Raw genomic sequence first — 18,623 nt, forward strand, 5'->3', positions numbered from 1 at the left:
AATCAAATTGTATATTTTATTACATATATTTGCACTGTAAAAATGATAAACAAAAGAAATAGTATTTTTCAGTTCACCTCATATAAGTACTGTAGTGCAATTTCTTTGTCGTGAAAGTGCAATTTACAAATGTAGATATTTTTTTTTCGTTACATAATTTCAGCTCCTACAAGTCCACTCAGTCCTACTTCTTGTTCAGCCAGTCGCTAAGAGAAACAAGTTTGTTTGCATTTGTAGAAGATAATGCTGCCCTCTTCTTATTTACAGTGTCACCAGAAAGTGAGAACAGGCATTTGCATGGCACTTTTGTAGCCGGCATTTCAAGGTATTTACATGCCAGATATGCGAAACTTGCGTATGCTCCTTCATGCTTTGGCCGCCATTCCAGAGGATATGCTTCCATGCTGATGAGGCTTGTTTAAAAAAAAGCGTTAATTAAATTTGTGACTGAACTCCTTGGGGGAGAATTGTATGTCCCCTGCTCTGTTTTACCTGCATTCTGCCATATATTTCATGTTATAGCAGTCTCGGATGATGACCCAGCATATGTTGTTCATTTTAAGGACACTTTCACTGCAGATTTCACGAAACGCAAAGAAGGTACCAATGTGAGATTTCTAAAGATAGCTACAGCACTCGACCCAAGGTTTAAGAACCTGAAGTGCCTTCCAAAATCTGAGAGGGACAAGGGGTGGCGCATGCTTTCAGAAGTCTTCAAAGAGCAACACTCCGATGCCGAAACTACAGAATCCAAACCACCAAAAAAGAAAATCAACCTTCTGCTGGTTGCATCTGACTCAGATAATGAAAAATGTGCGTCAGTTGGTCCGGACTGCTTTGGATGGTTATCAAGCAGAACCCATCATCAGCATGGATGCATGTCCACTAGAATGGTGGTTGAAGCATGAAGGGACATATGAATCTTTAGCGCATCTGGCACGTAAATATCTTGCGACACCAGCTACAACAGTGCCATGAGAATGCCTGTTCTCACTTTCAGGTAACATTGTAAACAAGAGGCGGGCAGCATTATCTCCTGCAAATGTAAACAAACTTGTTTGTCTGAGCGATTGGCTGAACAAGAAGTAGGACTGAGTGGACTTGCAGGCTCTAAAATTTTACATTGTTTTATTTTTGGATTCAGGTTTTTTTGTAAGCTCAACTTTCATGATAGAGATTGCACTACAGTACTTGTATCACGTGAATTGAAAAATACTATTTATTTTGTTTTTTTACAATGTAAATACGTATAATCAAAAATAAATATAAAGTGAGCACTGTACACTTTGTATTCTGTGTTGTAATTGAAATAAATGTATTTGAAAATGTAGAAAACATCCAAAAATATTTAAATAAATGGTATTCTATTATTGTTTAACAGTGTGATTAATCACAATTAATTTTTTTAATCATTTGACAGCCCTAATTGTGTTCATTTAAATAGCTTGCTGATTGCATGAAATGCATAAAACCAAAATCATATCAATATGCTTTTCTCTTGTCCTGGACCATGGAAAGCTGCACTAAGGAGTTATTATTTGGTTACAAGGGTTAGAGGTTGGAACTATAACTTTTGTATTAGCAGTTCTGTGCATGCCGAGTTCCTGGTTCCCTGTTCTCCCTCTGCCACTTCAGCTTAAATCAAGATTGGATGTCTTTCTAGAAGATATGCTTTTAGCTGAACCAGAAGTTTTGGGGTTGATACAAGAGACACTTGGTGAAATTCAGTGGCCTATGTTTTGCAGGAGATCAGACTAGCTGATCATAATTGTCCTATCTGGTCTTAAAATCTAGCTCTCAAGACAGCTCAGCATGTCCGTTATCTCCCTCACTGTGTAGCAAAACCATCTGTTACAGCTCTAGGAAACCATCACCACACTTTTCAAATGTACATTCCTAAAGTTAGACATTGAAAGAAGCTTCCTGATTATCACAGGTACTCAACACCCACAACACCCTAGACAAATTAGAGGATTGGGCCAAAAGAAACCTGATGAGGTTCAACAAGGACAAGTGCAGAGTCCTGCACTTAGGACGGAAGAATCCCATGCACTGTTACAAACTAGGGACCGAATGGCTTGGAAGCAGTTCTGCAGAAAAGGACCTAGGGGTTACAGTGGACGAGAAGCTGGATATGAGTCAACAGTGTGCCCTTGTTGCCAAAAAGGCTAACGGCATTTTGGGCTGTATAAGTAGGGGCAGTGCCAGCAGATCGAGGGACGTGATCGTTCCCCTCTATTCGACATTGGTGAGGCCTCATCTGGAGTACTGTGTCCAGTTTTGGGCTCCACATTACAAGAAGGATGTGGAAAAATTGGAAAGAGTCCAGCGGAGGGCAACAAAAATGATTAGGGGGCTGGAGCACGTGACTTATGAGGAGAGGCTGAGGGAACTGGGATTGTTTAGTCTGCAGAAGAGAAGAATATGGGGGGATTTGATAGCTGCTTTCAACTACCTGAAAGGGGGTTCCAAAGAGGATGGATCTAGACTGTACTCAGTGGTACCTGATGACAGAACAAGGAGTAATGGTCTCAAGTTGCAGTTGGGGAGGTTTAGGTTGGATATTAGGAAAAACTTTTCCACTAGGAGGGTGGTGAAGCACTGGAATGGGTTACCTAGGGAGGTGGTGGAATCTCCTTCCTTAGAGATTTTTAAGGCCTGGCTTGACAAAGCCCTGGTTGGGATGATTTAGTTGAGAATTGGTCCTGCTTTGAGCAGGGGGTTGGACTAGATGACCTCCTGGGTCCCTTCCAACCCTGATATTCTATGATTCTATGAATGCTAAATGGAAACCATCAGCCACTGAAAAATCGGCACTTCTGGAAATAGAACATTGTATGTAGGCACCCAAAGTATGGATGTAAGTGCCCAACTGAAAAAGCTAGCCTTGGTGTCAAGCCTCCATTAGCATGGTTACACTAGACATCTGCTGTTTATCTCAGATTATGTATGCCCTGATGTATTTACAGTTGTCTATATTGCTTTATATAGGCCGTATCTTTGTTGACTTCCATGGAGCTACAACAATTTACACCAGCTGAGGATGTAGCCCAAACTATTTAGTTCAGTTGATTAGTCCTTGCTATGCAATCTGAGGATTTCAAAGGGTGTGACAGCATCCCATTTCAAAGAGCTGTTTTGAACCAGAATACATTTTTAGCACTTTTGTTGCCTATTCAAAGGATATCTCCTCCCTGCTGGGGTCTAGGAAAACAGTTTCCCTTTGGGCTGAGTCTTTTTTTTTTTTTTTTTTTTTGGATGTTAATTGTCTTCCTCCCCCATGGGAAGCGTCTGAGTCAACCTCTTTCTGAAAGGGAAGTCATACAAGTATGTTAATTGTTTCCTTACCCCAGGTGGGCTCTCAAGTTCTGGATGCTTGCAGTTTTTTATGCAAACTAGCATTATGACAGATTGCATGTAGGCAGGAAAGTAATGTGCAATAAATTATAATTCACCTATTGTGTGTTGTTTGTCATAGCTACCATGCAGGGATGAGAGTTCAAACTTAGTCCTTCATTCTTGGGTAATCCGTGTCTGGTAGAACTGCAGAGGCAGAGTGCTCTGTGCAGCACTGTGACTTTGTGTGCACTGACAATTTTCTGGAAATTCACTGATGCCCATAGAACAGTGCTGGCAAAGTTGGCAGCAATAGCTTAGTCCAGCCAGGTGCCACTTTTCTACAGTGTCATTTTGGCATGCTCGACGCAGAGTTAGATAATGTAATGTAGATGGCCATTATGTTTTTACCACCATCTCACCATTGCAGGCACCAGTGGAGTTTTACTGGTGTTAGTACAAAGCAGGGAAACTTTTTAAAAATGGACTGACTCTATCTTCATGGGCAACGCTTCTCTGGCTATTTCAGGCAAAATGTAGACAGACTACGGAGGCAGTCGTATCCATCCCTCTGTGAGTGGGACATGGCCTCGAAAACTCATGTGGGGAAGGCAACATGGAAAAGGAGGAAATGATGTACTGAGGCAGCCCCCAAATGCCCCAGGATCAGAGATGGGCGCTGTAGAAACATAGACACTGTTCAGCGTGATTGAAAATAAGATGGCAAGATAGCGGGAGGGGTGAGAGGAGAATATACCTGATGGCTTAGACAAATAGGATGAGGGTATAGCTAAATCAAGTAATCTACTCGGGCCAGTTCATTTTGTGACACACCCCTTGGCTAAGGCTTATCCCTGTGGTGGGGCTTTATTTTAAATCTATCTCAAGTCGTTTACTATAAAACTTGGAACTATTTATCGTGCCCAGATTGCTCTGACACCCCAACACAGAGCTCAGCCATTCTCTTGGATGTGCGAGTTACCCTTTTGAATGTTAAGTAAACTCATAGCCCTCCTGTGGCCTCCTCCAGCACATAGGTGTGTCGTGAAGCTAAATTCAGTAATGTTTGTGAGGTATTTGAGCATCATGGAAAAGCCTGCCAACAGATATCTGGTGTTTGCCTACAGCAACAGATTTTTCTTGATACGAGAAGTCCATCAAATCAGCAGAAAGAGATGAAGAGGGAGGTATTTTCACACTTGGGTTCTGTAAAGCACACTTTTGTCTTCTGAAAAGAATGTCAGCTTAATTGAAGATCTGTCAGGAAGGCGTTTTTATGTTACTTAAATGTACATGAATCCGTCTCTTGTAAAACAAGATAGTTATAATATGTGCTCTGTAGAGGTGTAACTTCTAAGAGCCCGTGGATATGTCTACACTGCACTAAAACACCCGTGGCTGGGCTATGGCAAGTGACTTGGACTCGCGGGGCTATAAAATTGCAGTGTAGACATTCGGGCTCAGGGATTCTCCCGTCTCCTGGGGTCCCATAGCCTGGGTTCCAGCCTGAGCCCAAATGTCTACATTGTAATTGTATAGCCCTGCAGGCCGAGCCCCATGACCCAAGTCAGCTGACATGGCCCAGCAGCAAGTGTTTTATTGCAGTGTAGATGTACTCTTAGGCTTTTCCAGAGCATTTCAAGGGATTCTTTTTAAGCATTTATGCTTCATGTATATCTCAGTAAAACTTGCTTGGTTTAAAATCTTGTTTTAAATGCTCAGTGTACAGCAGATATCTTCAAACCACAAGTCAATATTTGAGTCACATGGGGAGTGAAGTATTGTCTGAAAGATAAGGAAATTGCTGATGCTTTAATACATCCATAGTGTTTTCAAAAGAGATGATACTGTAAGAAAACAATGAATTGCTTAATGTGCTCCTGGGATTTCCTTCCAGATTGCATTGCTGAAAGTGGGATGGGAAGCCATTCCAAGCGGAGAACGTGTTTGCCGGCTCCATGTCCTAACACCAGTAACATCAGCCTATGGAATATCCTGAGAAACAATATAGGGAAGGATCTCTCCAAGGTGGCTATGCCTGTTGAGTTAAATGAGCCACTTAACACTCTTCAGCGACTTTGTGAAGAACTGGAATACAGCGAACTACTGGATAAAGCAGCACATACCCCGAATTCATTTGAAAGGATGGTAAAAAAAAAAAAAAAAAAAACTTTCCAATACTGAGCAACATGAGATGTAACCGAAACAGAACACAATGGATTTTCTTAAGCCTAAGAATCCAGAAAGTACTTTTTCATTTCTTGTGCTTACAGCTCAGAGGGGCAGGTTTTTAAAAGAAAACATAATTAGCTCCTGTGATCTCTGTTTGACATAATTTCCATTGTCGTAACAGAGTAGCCATTCTCAGGTATCTGATTCTCCTGCAAATTTAGTTAAGGAAAAGCTTAGTTCTGGTCTGTGTTGCTGTCTTCTCTCTCAAAGGTTTAAAATGTGTGGGTTTTTTTTTTTTTTTTTTAGTTTTGTTGTGGAACTAATATGCTTCCCCGATTAACATAAATGGCACAATATCTATTCTGCTTTGGCAACGTCTTTTTCAGTGCATGGGGGACACAGAGATGACCTGTGCCTGCCAATTAGTGGGGGAGGGGGGGCACAGTGAGGGCAGCCGGCTTCTTCCAACTGTATTTTCCACTCCATGCATCCGATGAAGTGGGTTTTTAGCACACAAAATCTTATGCCCAAATAATCTTTAGTCTCTAACGTGCCACAAGTACTCCTCATTCTTTTTGCTTTTTGCTGATACATGGCTACCACTCTGAAACCTGAGCATACTCAGTCCGTGTGAGCATGCTCAGTACAAGTCAAACAGCAAATCAGGAGGGGGGCCTGTGATCCCGCATGTTCTCCCCCTCATCCCCCTCCCCTCCCCCCACGCATCACCTCTGGGAGGACACGTGCTGGGTCTTCCAACACAATGTTAACTACAATAGTATTAACAGAATGAACTACCGTTTTTTTATCAGACTTGTTGTGTAAAGCTTTTTGAGTCACCATAAAGTATTTGAGATCTCAAACTGGGCAAGAGATGCGTATTTGGTCAAAACACAAATGCCCTTTTGAAATGAAATTTTTGAAGAGCCATTTCTCCTTTACTTATCGGCCAAGACGGGACTTCACATTTCTTCATTTCCTGGGCTAACCACCTAACTCAGCACTGCTGGGCTGGCTAGGGTGTGCATGTGCTGTCTACTATTGGAAAGACAGAACTCTGAATTCAGAACTTGGCAGGTAAGGGGGGGAGAAACGGATTTCAATCATACCTTGTTTCTAAGTGTAATCTCATATTAATGTTTAAGTCTATAAATATATTCTGATTGGTTTAAAATCCCTTATTAGCATTCTTAATGTTTTGGAACTAATGCTTTGCAGTTTCCCTTGAAGTGAATAAACACTTCAGCTCAATGGCTTTCATGGTGAAGTGTCACTGTTCTCTTCTGTATCCAAACAATCCTGAACAGAAACTTTTAAATTCTGTATAACAAAAACTTAATCCCATTTTAAAGATCCTTCCTCATTTCTGCTGTCCTTGCTAGAGGTATACTTGAGTCTGGGTCAAAGTAAGTAATGCCTTAAGGTCCATTATCAATAGACATTCTTTTCTCTCTCCTCTTTGCTTGAGAGTGTGTATTAAAAAAGGAAATAAGTAATTGCCTTTTTAGGAGGAAGTAAAAGCAAGACAATTTTTTTTGTCCTCGGGTTTCAGGGAAATTACATTCGGGAAGAGAGATAGGGAATTCTCCAGCGTGAGAACCCCCAAAGCAGGGTTAATGTTAATGACTATCCTGAAATCCCACTACCTTGTAGTCCACTTCTGAGTGTTTCGTTTACGGATTGAGGTACTGAGAATTGAGAGGGAGCACATCTACAGCACAGTCTAGGGCTTTCCCACGGAAAGGAAAAGGGGAGGGAGTTTCATTAGAGGAAGGCAGTGAAGGAAAGGAGAGATGAATCAAGGTCCACAGAATAACCTCCAAGTTTTTATTCTCCAGACTGTTCAATTCTGCAGAGGTGCTAATAATTATCTTGGGGGATTAGTATCTCCCAGCTATTGTAAAGGAAACTGGCAAGATAAAAGTTAGCACACAATAGACAAATGGGAGTGCAAACTGGCTATGTCTACACTACCACTTATGTCAGCAAAATTTATGTTGCTATGCGGCGTGAATATTCCACCCCCCAAGCGTCATAAGGGATAATGTGCAATGCATGCACTTCTCCCACTGACACAGCTACTGCTGTTCATTGGGGTTGGTTTAATTACGTCAACTGGAGAGCTCTCTCCCATTGGCATAGAGTGACTACACAAGCTTTGCTGCTGTCAGCTCTCTAGTGTAGACATAGCCTTAGTGACCCCACACAGAAACCTAAACAGACCAGTAAACTGTTGCCTTACAGAGAGATGAGCCCTTTCCCCATGTTTTAGGGGTGGGGGACAAAGGATATGGTTTTATACTTCTAGGGACCACAATTGTAGAACATAAGAACGGCCGTACTGGGTCAGACCAAAGGTCCATCTAGCCCAGTATCCTGTCTACCGTAGAGTTAATGTTTTGAGACACTTTCTAATATAAAATTTGAAATTGATTTTTAAGCAGTTTCTCATTTACTGGCTTCTGTTCTTTGGAATGGCATTTTGTTTAAAGCAATTTTTTAGAAGTACCATTTTTATGTACATTTTAAATTGGCGGCATAGTCTGAGTTGCTTTCCAATCTTTTTTTTATTGGACCAACTTCTGTTGGTGGAGGGGACAAGCTTCTGAGCTTCACAGAGCTCTTTCTCAGCTCTGGAGAAGATGACACGGTGAGACAGATTGTTAAGCATTAAGGGGCCACGTGTTATAGAAGACCAATTAAAATGAAGTCCTAGGCCATAAAACGAGCCATAAGCAGTGTCTTTGTTAAGCCCATGATTTTTAATGTCCAGCATAGTTATTAATTTAATTTCCCAGGCTTGTCTTTTGAAGGTGTCATGTAGGTTTCCTTTGAAGGTGAGGATTGAGAGGTCAGATATATGGTGTACCAACAACTATGTGGGTGAAACCAGATAATCACTATGCTTTCAAAAGAACTCATACAGCAAAATGATAAAAGACAAAAACACGCTATCACCCATGGACTAATACTTTTCACAAAGCGATCACTCCATATCTGACCTCTCAATCCTTGAAAGCTTGTCCCTTCCATCAGCAGAAGTTGGTCCAGTAAAAGATATTACCTCACCCACATTGGCAACATTGTCTGTGTAGACATAATCAGAGGATGTTTTGAAGGCCAAGACTATAACAGGGTTCAGAAAAGAACTAGATAAATTAATGGATCCATCAATGGCTATTAGCCAGGATGGTGTCCCTAGCCTCTGTTTGCCAGAAGCTGGGAATGGGCAACAGGGGATGGATCACTTGATGATTACCTGTTCTGTTTATTCTCTCTGGGGCACCTGGCATTGGCCACTGTCGGAAGACCGGATACTTTGTTAGATGGACTTTTGGTCTGACCCCGTATGGCCGTTCTTATGTTCTTACACTATGGACCTTACAGCGGCACAGCTGTACTGTTGCAACTGCGTCGCTGTAAGGTCTCCTGTGTAGCTGCTCTATGCCAGTGGGAGAAATCTCTCCCACCAGCATAATTAAACCACCTCCAATGAGTGGTGGTAGCTATGTCAGTGGGAGATGCTCTCCCACTGACATAGCGCAGTCTATACCGGCGCTTTTGTCAGTCGGGGTATTTTTTCACACCCCTGACCAACAGAAGTTTTGCTGACAAAAGTGCTGGTATAGACACAGCTTTTGTGTGTCTCATATACTGGGACCAACAGGGTTACAACACTGCAGACTAACAGCTCTAGTATTCTTTGATCCAGCATTCTCATTCATTCTCTCTCTCTCTCCATTTTTGGTGTGTGCCTCTGATTTCAGTTTTTTCCTGCATAGTTGTGAAAGGAGAAATTGAAGTACATTTTAAATCTTTTATGGATTTGGATCCTTCCTATTTTTAATAAAGGCCTTGAAATGACTCTGCAAGCTGAGTCACACCTCAATGCTCGTGTTAAAGGTTGGCTTGCAATAGGTATACACTACATTTTTCTGCAGTTTGCAAATGTGTGTATCTGGCATCTGTATGAGGCCTCTTTTGTGCATAAAATTAAAAGATAAAGATGTATAATGAAAACTGTTAGTGACCAATTAAGCAAAATCTTGTTTATTCTCAGGTGTACGTGGCTGCTTTTGCAGCATCTGCATATGCATCCAGTTACTACAGGGCTGGGAGTAAGCCATTTAATCCAGTGCTTGGAGAAACCTATGAATGTGTCCGGGAAGATAAGGGCTTCCAATTTTTTTCAGAACAGGTACTGTACATTGTGCATTTAACTGTCCCACTATTCACTTAATAGACTGTTTAATTCTGTATGCTTGGCAGCAGTCCTCTGGGACTCCCCACAGAATGTGGGCATAAGTCATATATAGCATCTTCAGAAGACATTGCAGAATTATGAACTATAGAGAGCACTTCACTATCTGCTAAAATTCCACCTCTGGGGTGGAACATGGTAGCAGCCATTATAGAAGTACTAACATTACATACCAGTTTATGGCCAGGAAGCAAAGAATAACAGCCTATCTACTTGAAGTAATAGAAGAACTTCCCTAGGAAAAATCCAGCTGCCTATATTGAAAACTGGCCTGGACTAGGGCAAATATTCATATTCCTGTGAAAAGTTTCATGTGATCTTTAACAATCAGTAATAGTCCAGGCCTTGTTATTGCATATGGTATTTTCAGCATGGTGCCCTCTCATACTGCAATAAACCAACTGTCCAACCAGCAACACTACTTTTGGTGGCCTGCTGGCTTGTCTTTGTATATCTTCAGGTACTGACTGGGTCCTTACCCTGTAAGATCAGGGATCTCACCTCATGTAGTTGTAGGCCGTATACAGCTAGGCAAAGAGAGTCTGAGTATTTCTGCAAATAATCTCCAGACAGGAAGATGACTAAAGTATAGGAAGTATAATACCAGGTTGAAAACTGGGCTATACCAAAAGCACGTGGGATTATTGAAGCACTAAATTAAAAGGGGGGGAGGGGATTTGGTTACTATGGTATTCACTGAAGTAACAGGTTAAAAACTGTTTCAGCTCATCTAGATGTGATAAAAAGGCTTGGGAAAAAGTTGTGCATATTGTAGGACTTTGGTCATAGGTAGCCCTAAATTAGAATCCATTAAGAAACAAGTTTAAGAAAAAACTGTAAAGGCAGAACCTGGAACACTAGATCTTAAACAGACGACCAAAAAAAGTGCTATGTAATCTTAACCTAGCCCCAGGAAATGAGTCACAGGCATTACTGAGATGGAAATATGGGAATGGGTAGGGCAAGAATCAGATTTAAAATTCCATTCATGTTCCTGGTTCTCCAGTTTTATGGCAATGAAACCCATTGATTCGTGTAAATTGCACTGGCATAAAACCAACCTAGAGTAATGAAGCGGTGAATCAGGCCTGCTGTTGCAATGTCACAGTAATTTGAGTTAACGTGTAAGGATTTGCCCTGCTACCATGTATAAAGCATAGGGTTGCCATTGTCCTGGAGCCTCCAGGAATTAAAGATTATGTCATGTGATGAAACCTCCAGGGATACATCCAACCAAAATTGGCAACTCTAATAAAGCAAGTAATAAAAACACTAACTGCTTGTTCTAACTTGGTAGGAATCTAAGAACCATCATGGAGGCTTTATCTGACAGAGACACTCCACTATGTGCAGTATGTTAAATATAAATGAAAGGTAATAGAGTGAATTTACTGGCAAGAGGGTGAGGGAGCAGTTGGCAGGTACAGAGAAATACAGGAAGAACAAAACCTGCAGCAAGCAGGGCAGCCAACTTCTTGTCTGATCTATTTAGATTGAAAGTTCTTTGGGGCAGGGATTGTTGCTTGCCGGGTGTCTGCCAGCACCTGGTTATGGCCTCTAGGTGTTACTATAATACAGATAACAAATGAGGATAATTCTGCTCTGTAACCAGTGTAAATATTTAGCCCATTCACTCTAGTTTTTAAATATAGTTTATGCAGTGCCACCTGAGAAGGAGACTATCACCCCAGTGTGGGTTAGGACAGTGTTAAAGGTTGGCTGTATCTGAGACTCCCCGCAATAGGGTATTCAATAAGGACCTGAATGCCTTTATAGAAAACACAGAGAAGGATTTAATAAGGAATAAGAGAAATTATAACAGAGGAGAAAATAAATTGCATTATTTACATGTCCAGCTAAAACAGAAATGCGACTCCAAGTAGCATGCATTTACTCTTGACAGAAATAAATTTCTCTTTGTCTCATTCCTGTTACTTGTCTGGCATTGAATGTGTGTGTCATTTAGCACAGTTCCTACTCACATCTACCGAGAAATGAATGTGAATGTGATGGCTGCTGCTTCTACTCTGTGTGGTCGCTTTACCACACTCCTCTTTCATTCTCTGCAACATCACATTTATTTTATTTTTTACAACCCTGGCTGTGTTATTTGGCGGTTGCCCTAATTCAGGTCTACGCAACTACACATGCCCAGTACTGAGGAAATGCTGTGGTTGAGGTTTTATGCTAAGAACAACAAGTGCAGAAGACCATATATATTGTAGCAGCTATTGTTAGAAGATGTGGTTATGTGGCCTGATTTTTCCAGAGGTCCTGACCAGCACCAGTTTCCATCGAAGTTAATGGGATTTTTGGGTATCTGCACCTTTGAAAATGAGGCCAATTTTCCCTTTACTCTGCTTACACCAGAGGTGAACTTGATCCTTTGTTTCTGCACATCTGTTTGTGGCTACTGGTAATACATTCTTGGGTCCTCAGGCCATATGTAATTACCACATTAGTGACCCTATGCAACATATGCAGTTAATAGTTCACCCAATCCACAAATGTCACAGGTCTTTTCTTTTTAATATTTGCTTGAGATCCCTCTTCCCACAACCCTTTTTAATCATCAGTGCTTATTGGTTAATTTTACTAGCTCCCCTGGAGGACAAAATTTTATGAAAGGAAAACGAGGCATTTAAGCTATAAAATTCATACATGAAAAAATGTAAGCAGATTCAAATGAACTTGTAAATTGTTAATGCATTTTTTCCCCTTCCTCCAATTAGGTCAGTCATCACCCACCAATATCTGCATGTCATGCTGAATCTGTGAATTTTGCTTTTTGGCAAGGTAATTCTTTAGTTTATAATTTACTGCTGTCATTTTCATAGTAGCTTCATTTTATGTCTAACATTAAACATCCAGAAGATCAAGAAAGGCAGGCTTCCCCAGCTGTTAATATTAGAATTGCTCTAGGCAATTTCAGCCCCTAGACTGTGGCATGCCTTTTATAGCGTTTGTGTAATCATTCCTGAACAATAACGAATGATATTTTACCAGTACACATGTCTGCATTTCTAAAACAATCTGGAAATGTTGTTCTGTAGCTTAATTAAAGCACTGGGAAAAGTTGCATCTCAAGTTTTAAAAAAATTAAACGTGATTAGAACTAGAAAACTAGCGGCTAAACCCTTGGCCTGGTCTGATTCATTTGCAGGATTTACCACATTTTAATTCCACTCTTCCCCCCACCACCCACGCCTAAGAGATTTGGACAAGACAATGGAGAAACCTATGTACCATTTTTAAAAACTGAGACCATGAGTGGAGAAGGAAATCATTACGACCTGGCAGGCGTTTGTGTGGTTTGACTCCTTAGCTCCTGTCTTGGGATTCCCAATTTTTCCAAAAAACATGAGTGCAAAGACCTCACCTGTCTTACAACCATGGCAAAGTCATGGGACCTAGTTACAACAGGGTTTTCCCTTGACCAATATACTTCATAGTGTAAGAAATAGGGTAGATGGGACCTAACCATGTCCCCATAACTGAGTTAAAGCCTTTGACTGTGAGAGGTTTGACAATGCATGACTTATCTGGGCTACAACTTTTAACTCTGTTTTTTAATTGTGTTGCTTGCCTTCAGTATAGTTATTACACCCGTGCTCATATTTAAAATAATTGGGGCTTTTACTAGTCTAGATTTGATCATTCAACATATTCCTCTGCCTTGCAAATAAATACAAGACAAGAGTCCTTTATTCTTGACCTGAAATAGCTAATGGTTAAAAGTTCAGGCAAAAGAGACCAGACAATGTACAGTGAAGACTGGATAGTATCATCATGGCAAGGCAGAAACGGTCTAATAAAACTGAAGACACTGATACACGTGGGTGGTTGTGTTTTTGGTTTTTTAAATACCATCTCTGGCTATGATAACATCTTGTGCATTGTGAGAACAAAATGCTCCTCCAGAAAGAATCTGGCCTTGTAAGTGAGAATCTAAAGTTTCCTTTTGGGTGCCTGAGAAGACAAAACCAGGGCACATGTAGTTCATTAAAAAGTGGTCAGATGAGCTGTTAGAGACTCTGACAACACTTCGCATTTTGCTAGGAGAATGCAGGGGCTAAGGCTGCCACCTCTTCCCACAGGACAGTCCTCATCATGTGTGGAACTCTAAATATCAAGAAATTTAATCCTAAAGCAGCTAATGTGTGAGAAAAGTTCTTTGTATGGTGTGAATGTTTCCCAATCCTACATCCTCCTTTGCTAAAAGGAGGGAACTTTGGTCTAGTCCAGGGTTTGCTGAGCCTGGCAAGGCTGTCAGGATGGAGTATTTCAGGCTTTCTAAATTTAAGAGGCTCCTTTCCTCTCGAGAGAGCTGTGGTTCCTGGGATTTGGTCATTCGTGTGTTTGGAGGAACTGGATGCTGAGTGACAGTTTTTGTGGGGGTCTTCTGAAGAATATTCCTCTTTCTGCTCCTCTGTCCCCACCTTACCTTGCCTTTTCTATTGTAACTCTGTCCTCTAAGCTGACTCTGACACGTCTTTCTCCTTAATGACATCACTAAAATTTTGTGAGGCAGGAGAGTGGGTTCTGACCATGCTGTGTATTCTGGGAACCATTTTTCCTCATTATGAAACTGAAACTTTTGGTTGCCTATTCCACTGTCACATGTTAAGGAGACCTTTGATATCTGCTGATCTTTGGTTGAATCTGGAGCTCTCTATTCTTCTAAAGCGCCTACCATCGCAGTATCTGTACCTTGACTACCATAGGTATAGCTTCCAGTTAACTCCTCATTTGGTACAAATGTTATCCAAACTTTCTAGATTCTCATGCTACATTTTTCTTGAGATGTTTCCAATATACTGGTCTTTAAATGTAACCACCTTTAAATGTGACAGGGTTCCCGGAGTGCAACCTAGACTGTGGATCGCTGAGCCTTCTGTCCCACCAACCTGGGGTTATCCCTAGGGTTGCTAGGCGTCTGGTTTTCGTTAAAAGTCCGGTCAGCGGTGCAGCAGGGCTAAGGCAGGGTCCCTGGCTCCGCACAGCTCCTGGAAGCAAGCGGCATGTCCCTGCGTCCCCTAAGCGCAGGTGCAATCAGTGAAGCTCTGCGAGCTACGCCTGCCCCGAGCACCGCCTCCGCCGCTCCCATTGGCTGGGAACCGTGGCCAATGGGAGCTGCGGGGGTGGGCATTGCACAGCACGCAGAGCTGCCTGTCCGCACCTCTGACATGGCAGCCACTTCCAAGAGCAGCGCGGAGCCAGGGCAGGCAGGCTGTCTTAGCCCCGCTGCACCGCCGACTGGGAACTGCCTTAGGTAAGCGCCACCTGGCTGGAGCCCGAACCCTGTCCTGCATCCCAACCCTCTACCCCAGTCTGAACCCCCTGCACCCTAACTCCTTCCCACAGCCCACATCCCGAACCCCTTCCTGCACCCTAACTCCCTCTCAGACCCTCACCCAAACCCTCTGCCCCAGGTTGGAACCCCCTCCTGCACCTTAACTCCCTCCCAGACCCCGCACCCACACCCCAGGTTGGAACCCCTTCCGACACCCGAACCCCCTCCCGGAGCTGCACCCCAAACCTCCTCCCGTGTCCCAACCCCCTGCACCAGCCCAGTGAAAGTGAGTGAGGGTGGGGGATAGCGAGCGATGGGGGGGAGGCTGGAGTGACTGGGGGTGGGGCAGGGCAAGACTATTTAGTTTTGTGCAATTAGAAAGTTGGGAACCCTAGGTATCCTTCTTTCTTTGATGCTGTTGCCAAGCTACAAACCTCTGACAGGTGTTGCGCGCGCGCGCGCGCGCGCACACACACACACACACAGAGGCAGGGACACACACACACACACAGAGGCAGGGACACACCAAACGGAGTTACAGGAATGATCTCCCAGCCACTCATGAACCAACAACAGAGAGGCTCTAGCCAATTTCCTCCCCCCGCTCTCCAGCCTTGCACCCCAGAACTGTACCATCTTGCACTGGGTCTGAAGCCATATCTTTGTGTGTGTTTCACAAGTCAGTCTCCTTGAAATATGAGTTTTGCTTTTGGAGATGGCCTCGTTCTAATAAAATATTGAGTGTGAATGAAGTATATGTTATCTAGGAATTGTTCATTCAAATTCCATTCATTTGAACAAAATCTGATAAAAGAATATCTTCATTTTCTTCTACTTCTGGCTTTGACTTTCTGGTTGAAATATTAGACATGCATCCCTTGGGAAAATGTGAAACTATATGGAGCTTTGCAGGTCAATAGCTGAAACTTTGGTTAGGATCTCAAACACTTTATTACATCATGCTTTTTCAAAATAATTCCGCTCAGAAATTGTTTTATTGACCTGTGTTTACTGCTAAATGTGTCCATGTTTTTCTGTTTCAGATGTGAGATGGAAAAACAAATTCTGGGGAAAGTCCATGGAAATCGTTCCAATTGGTACAACACATGTAACCCTGCCAGCGTAAGTGCTGCATCAACACGTTACTATCCACAGACAAAGCAGGGCTGCATTTACAAAACAGAATCCCAACTACTGTACGGTAGTATACCTCTCAGAGCCTTTGCTATTGGTAAAGTCTAAAATCCTTTAGCAGCTCTTCTGTCCATACACAGTTAGAATTGTTTTACAAATACTTAGGGAGAAAATTAATTTACCCCCTTTTTTTTTTTTTTTTTAAGGGAAGGCTGCAGGCTTTGTACTTGTAGTATATGGGGATCATGGACTCTTTTTTCTTTGGCTACGTTAACTGCCCTTAATAATGAGAGAGCTCCTTGGGTCAGGGACTGTGTTTTCTACAGTGCCTAACACAATGGTCCTGGTCCTTACTGGGCCCTACTGCAATATAAATAATAATAATTATTATTAATAAATAGCAAAAGTAGCATATTCTTATCTGAAATCAACAGCTAATGAGATGAATTACACAGCTTCAGTGCTTAATATCCTCTGATTAAAAAGAAAAGAAATAGACAAGGTGTTCCTGTGCTGCTGTGGCACAGAGTACTCATTTACTAGATCAAAAGATTAAAACTCGGTGATTTCAATTGGCCTATTTCAATCTTTTGTTGCACAACACAGGTCTAAAGTTTTGAGCAGTGTTCCATTTAAACCTGCTATTTCCTAAACAATAAAATTGAATTAACCTGCCATTTAAAAGCTCTGGCTAGACACACAAAGCTTGTACATATATACAGATTAAACAAAATATGTATTTATTAGCTGGCAATGCAAATACTACATCAAGTTCCTGTCTAGGCTCAGGGGGTGGTGAAGTAAGAAGAGTAGGTTTATCTTGAAGAGATGATTGAGTCCACGTTTATTAGTTTATTCCTGTTAAGTTGACTCTGCACTGTGTGGTACTTAAAGAAGAGTATACATAGATCTGTGAAATACAACCCACAAAAGTAAAGCCTAAAATCATTCTCACAAATTGTTCTTCATACCCTGAATTCATGAGCAAAATGATGTTGCCTCCCTACCCTGATTCCTTGTAGTTTGCTTTGTTTGGTTTGTTTGTGCCAAACAGCCCCAGTGAAGGGTCATTTGAGTGGCTGCCTCCTCCTTTGTTCTCCTTGTAATTTAAAAGGTATCCTTGATACTGAAAGGTCCTTTAATGTTGCTGCCCCCGCTAGTCTGCTTGTCCCCTGTTCTGCTGAATTGGCACCTTTTGGAAGCAGTGACTCTTTTCTGAGTCCTAGAATTACTGACTCAGTAGAGCACAGGACTCTTAAGACCTACAGAAAGGAAAATCTTAGTCTGAAGAATTATTTTAAAGGTGAGAGAGAATAGAGGAGGAGTTGAAAAGACTGGGGCAAAAAGGAAGGAATTGATCCCCCAAGCACCATTCCCACTTTCCCTGGCTTCTATAGAAGCAGCAATAGCCATTTTTCTATCTGGAAATCTACTGTAAGACTTAAAGGTGGGGTTCCTCACCCTTGCCCCAACATTCTCAATATTCCTTGAGAAATATTCACAAGTGTACTCCTACCAACTTCCTCTCTTCACCCTGCCTCTGTGTACTTTCTTTCCTCTTCTTCATCTCTTCTTTGTCTTTTGATGTCCTAGGTTTCCTTGGCAATACAACTTGTAAAATCTGTGAACATAATAATTTATATATCACTGTAAATGTTCATGATGCTGTCCAACTGGCACACTGTGCCATCCTCTTCATTATTTTGCCGTGTGGGTCCCTGTCCCAAAAACTTCTGTTCTAAAGACAATCCTGAATAATGTCATGTAAAGCAAACTCATTACCATGCATCACTATCACTGGAATGATTAATGTAACAGGTGGGTTTATAGAGAGATTTGGAGGAAAGGGAAGGAGTTTGGGCAAATATTAGATAAGGAAGCATAGTGTAATGGTTAAAGCACAGGATTGGGAATCAAGATAACTGGGTAATATTCCTAGTTCTTCTATCCACTTTGAGTGATTTGGGTCAAGTCACTTAAAATGCATTTCTAGTCTGAAAAGCGATTGCATAAAATGGTATTCTGGAGTTCTAGGTTTATTGAGGCTCAATGATGCTATCTCAAATTTGCTCAGTTCAGAATTTTAAAAATATTTTTACCAACTACCCCAACTGTAAACTCAGCTTGGTATCTGAGAGCCCAGGTGGGGTTAAGTCTTCATTGATGCTATTGACATCATGATATGGCCCTCAGATACTTCATTACCAGCGATGATACTGGTACGTGAGAGAACAAGATAATCCAGTTTGACTTTCAGATCTCAGGTTGTGTTTGCAGATCTGGAATAAGTTTACATCTTAATTGGAACTTTCAAATTCTTTGCAACCATTGACTAAAACTGAAAATCTATTCTACAGATACAGGTATGTCAACTCCTTTCTCCACTCCTTGATTATCAGTGTACTAGCTTGCTGTAATGAATGGAGT

General features: G+C 41.8%; 1 protein-coding gene across 1 annotated transcript in view; it reads left to right on the plus strand.

The window, feature by feature from the left end:
* The window catches only part of OSBPL3 (oxysterol binding protein like 3), a 119,456-nt gene that overhangs the window by 90,682 nt on the left and 10,151 nt on the right, over positions 1-18,623 (plus strand). The window contains exons 15-18 of the mRNA XM_065398601.1: positions 5,234-5,484; positions 9,569-9,706; positions 12,502-12,565; positions 16,106-16,184. Of these exons, the coding sequence (XP_065254673.1) occupies positions 5,234-5,484; positions 9,569-9,706; positions 12,502-12,565; positions 16,106-16,184 (532 nt within the window). The remainder of the gene's footprint in view (positions 1-5,233; positions 5,485-9,568; positions 9,707-12,501; positions 12,566-16,105; positions 16,185-18,623) is intronic.

Source organism: Emys orbicularis, chromosome 2 (assembly GCF_028017835.1).
Source record: "Emys orbicularis isolate rEmyOrb1 chromosome 2, rEmyOrb1.hap1, whole genome shotgun sequence".
In the NCBI taxonomy this organism is placed as follows: Eukaryota; Metazoa; Chordata; order Testudines; family Emydidae; genus Emys; species Emys orbicularis.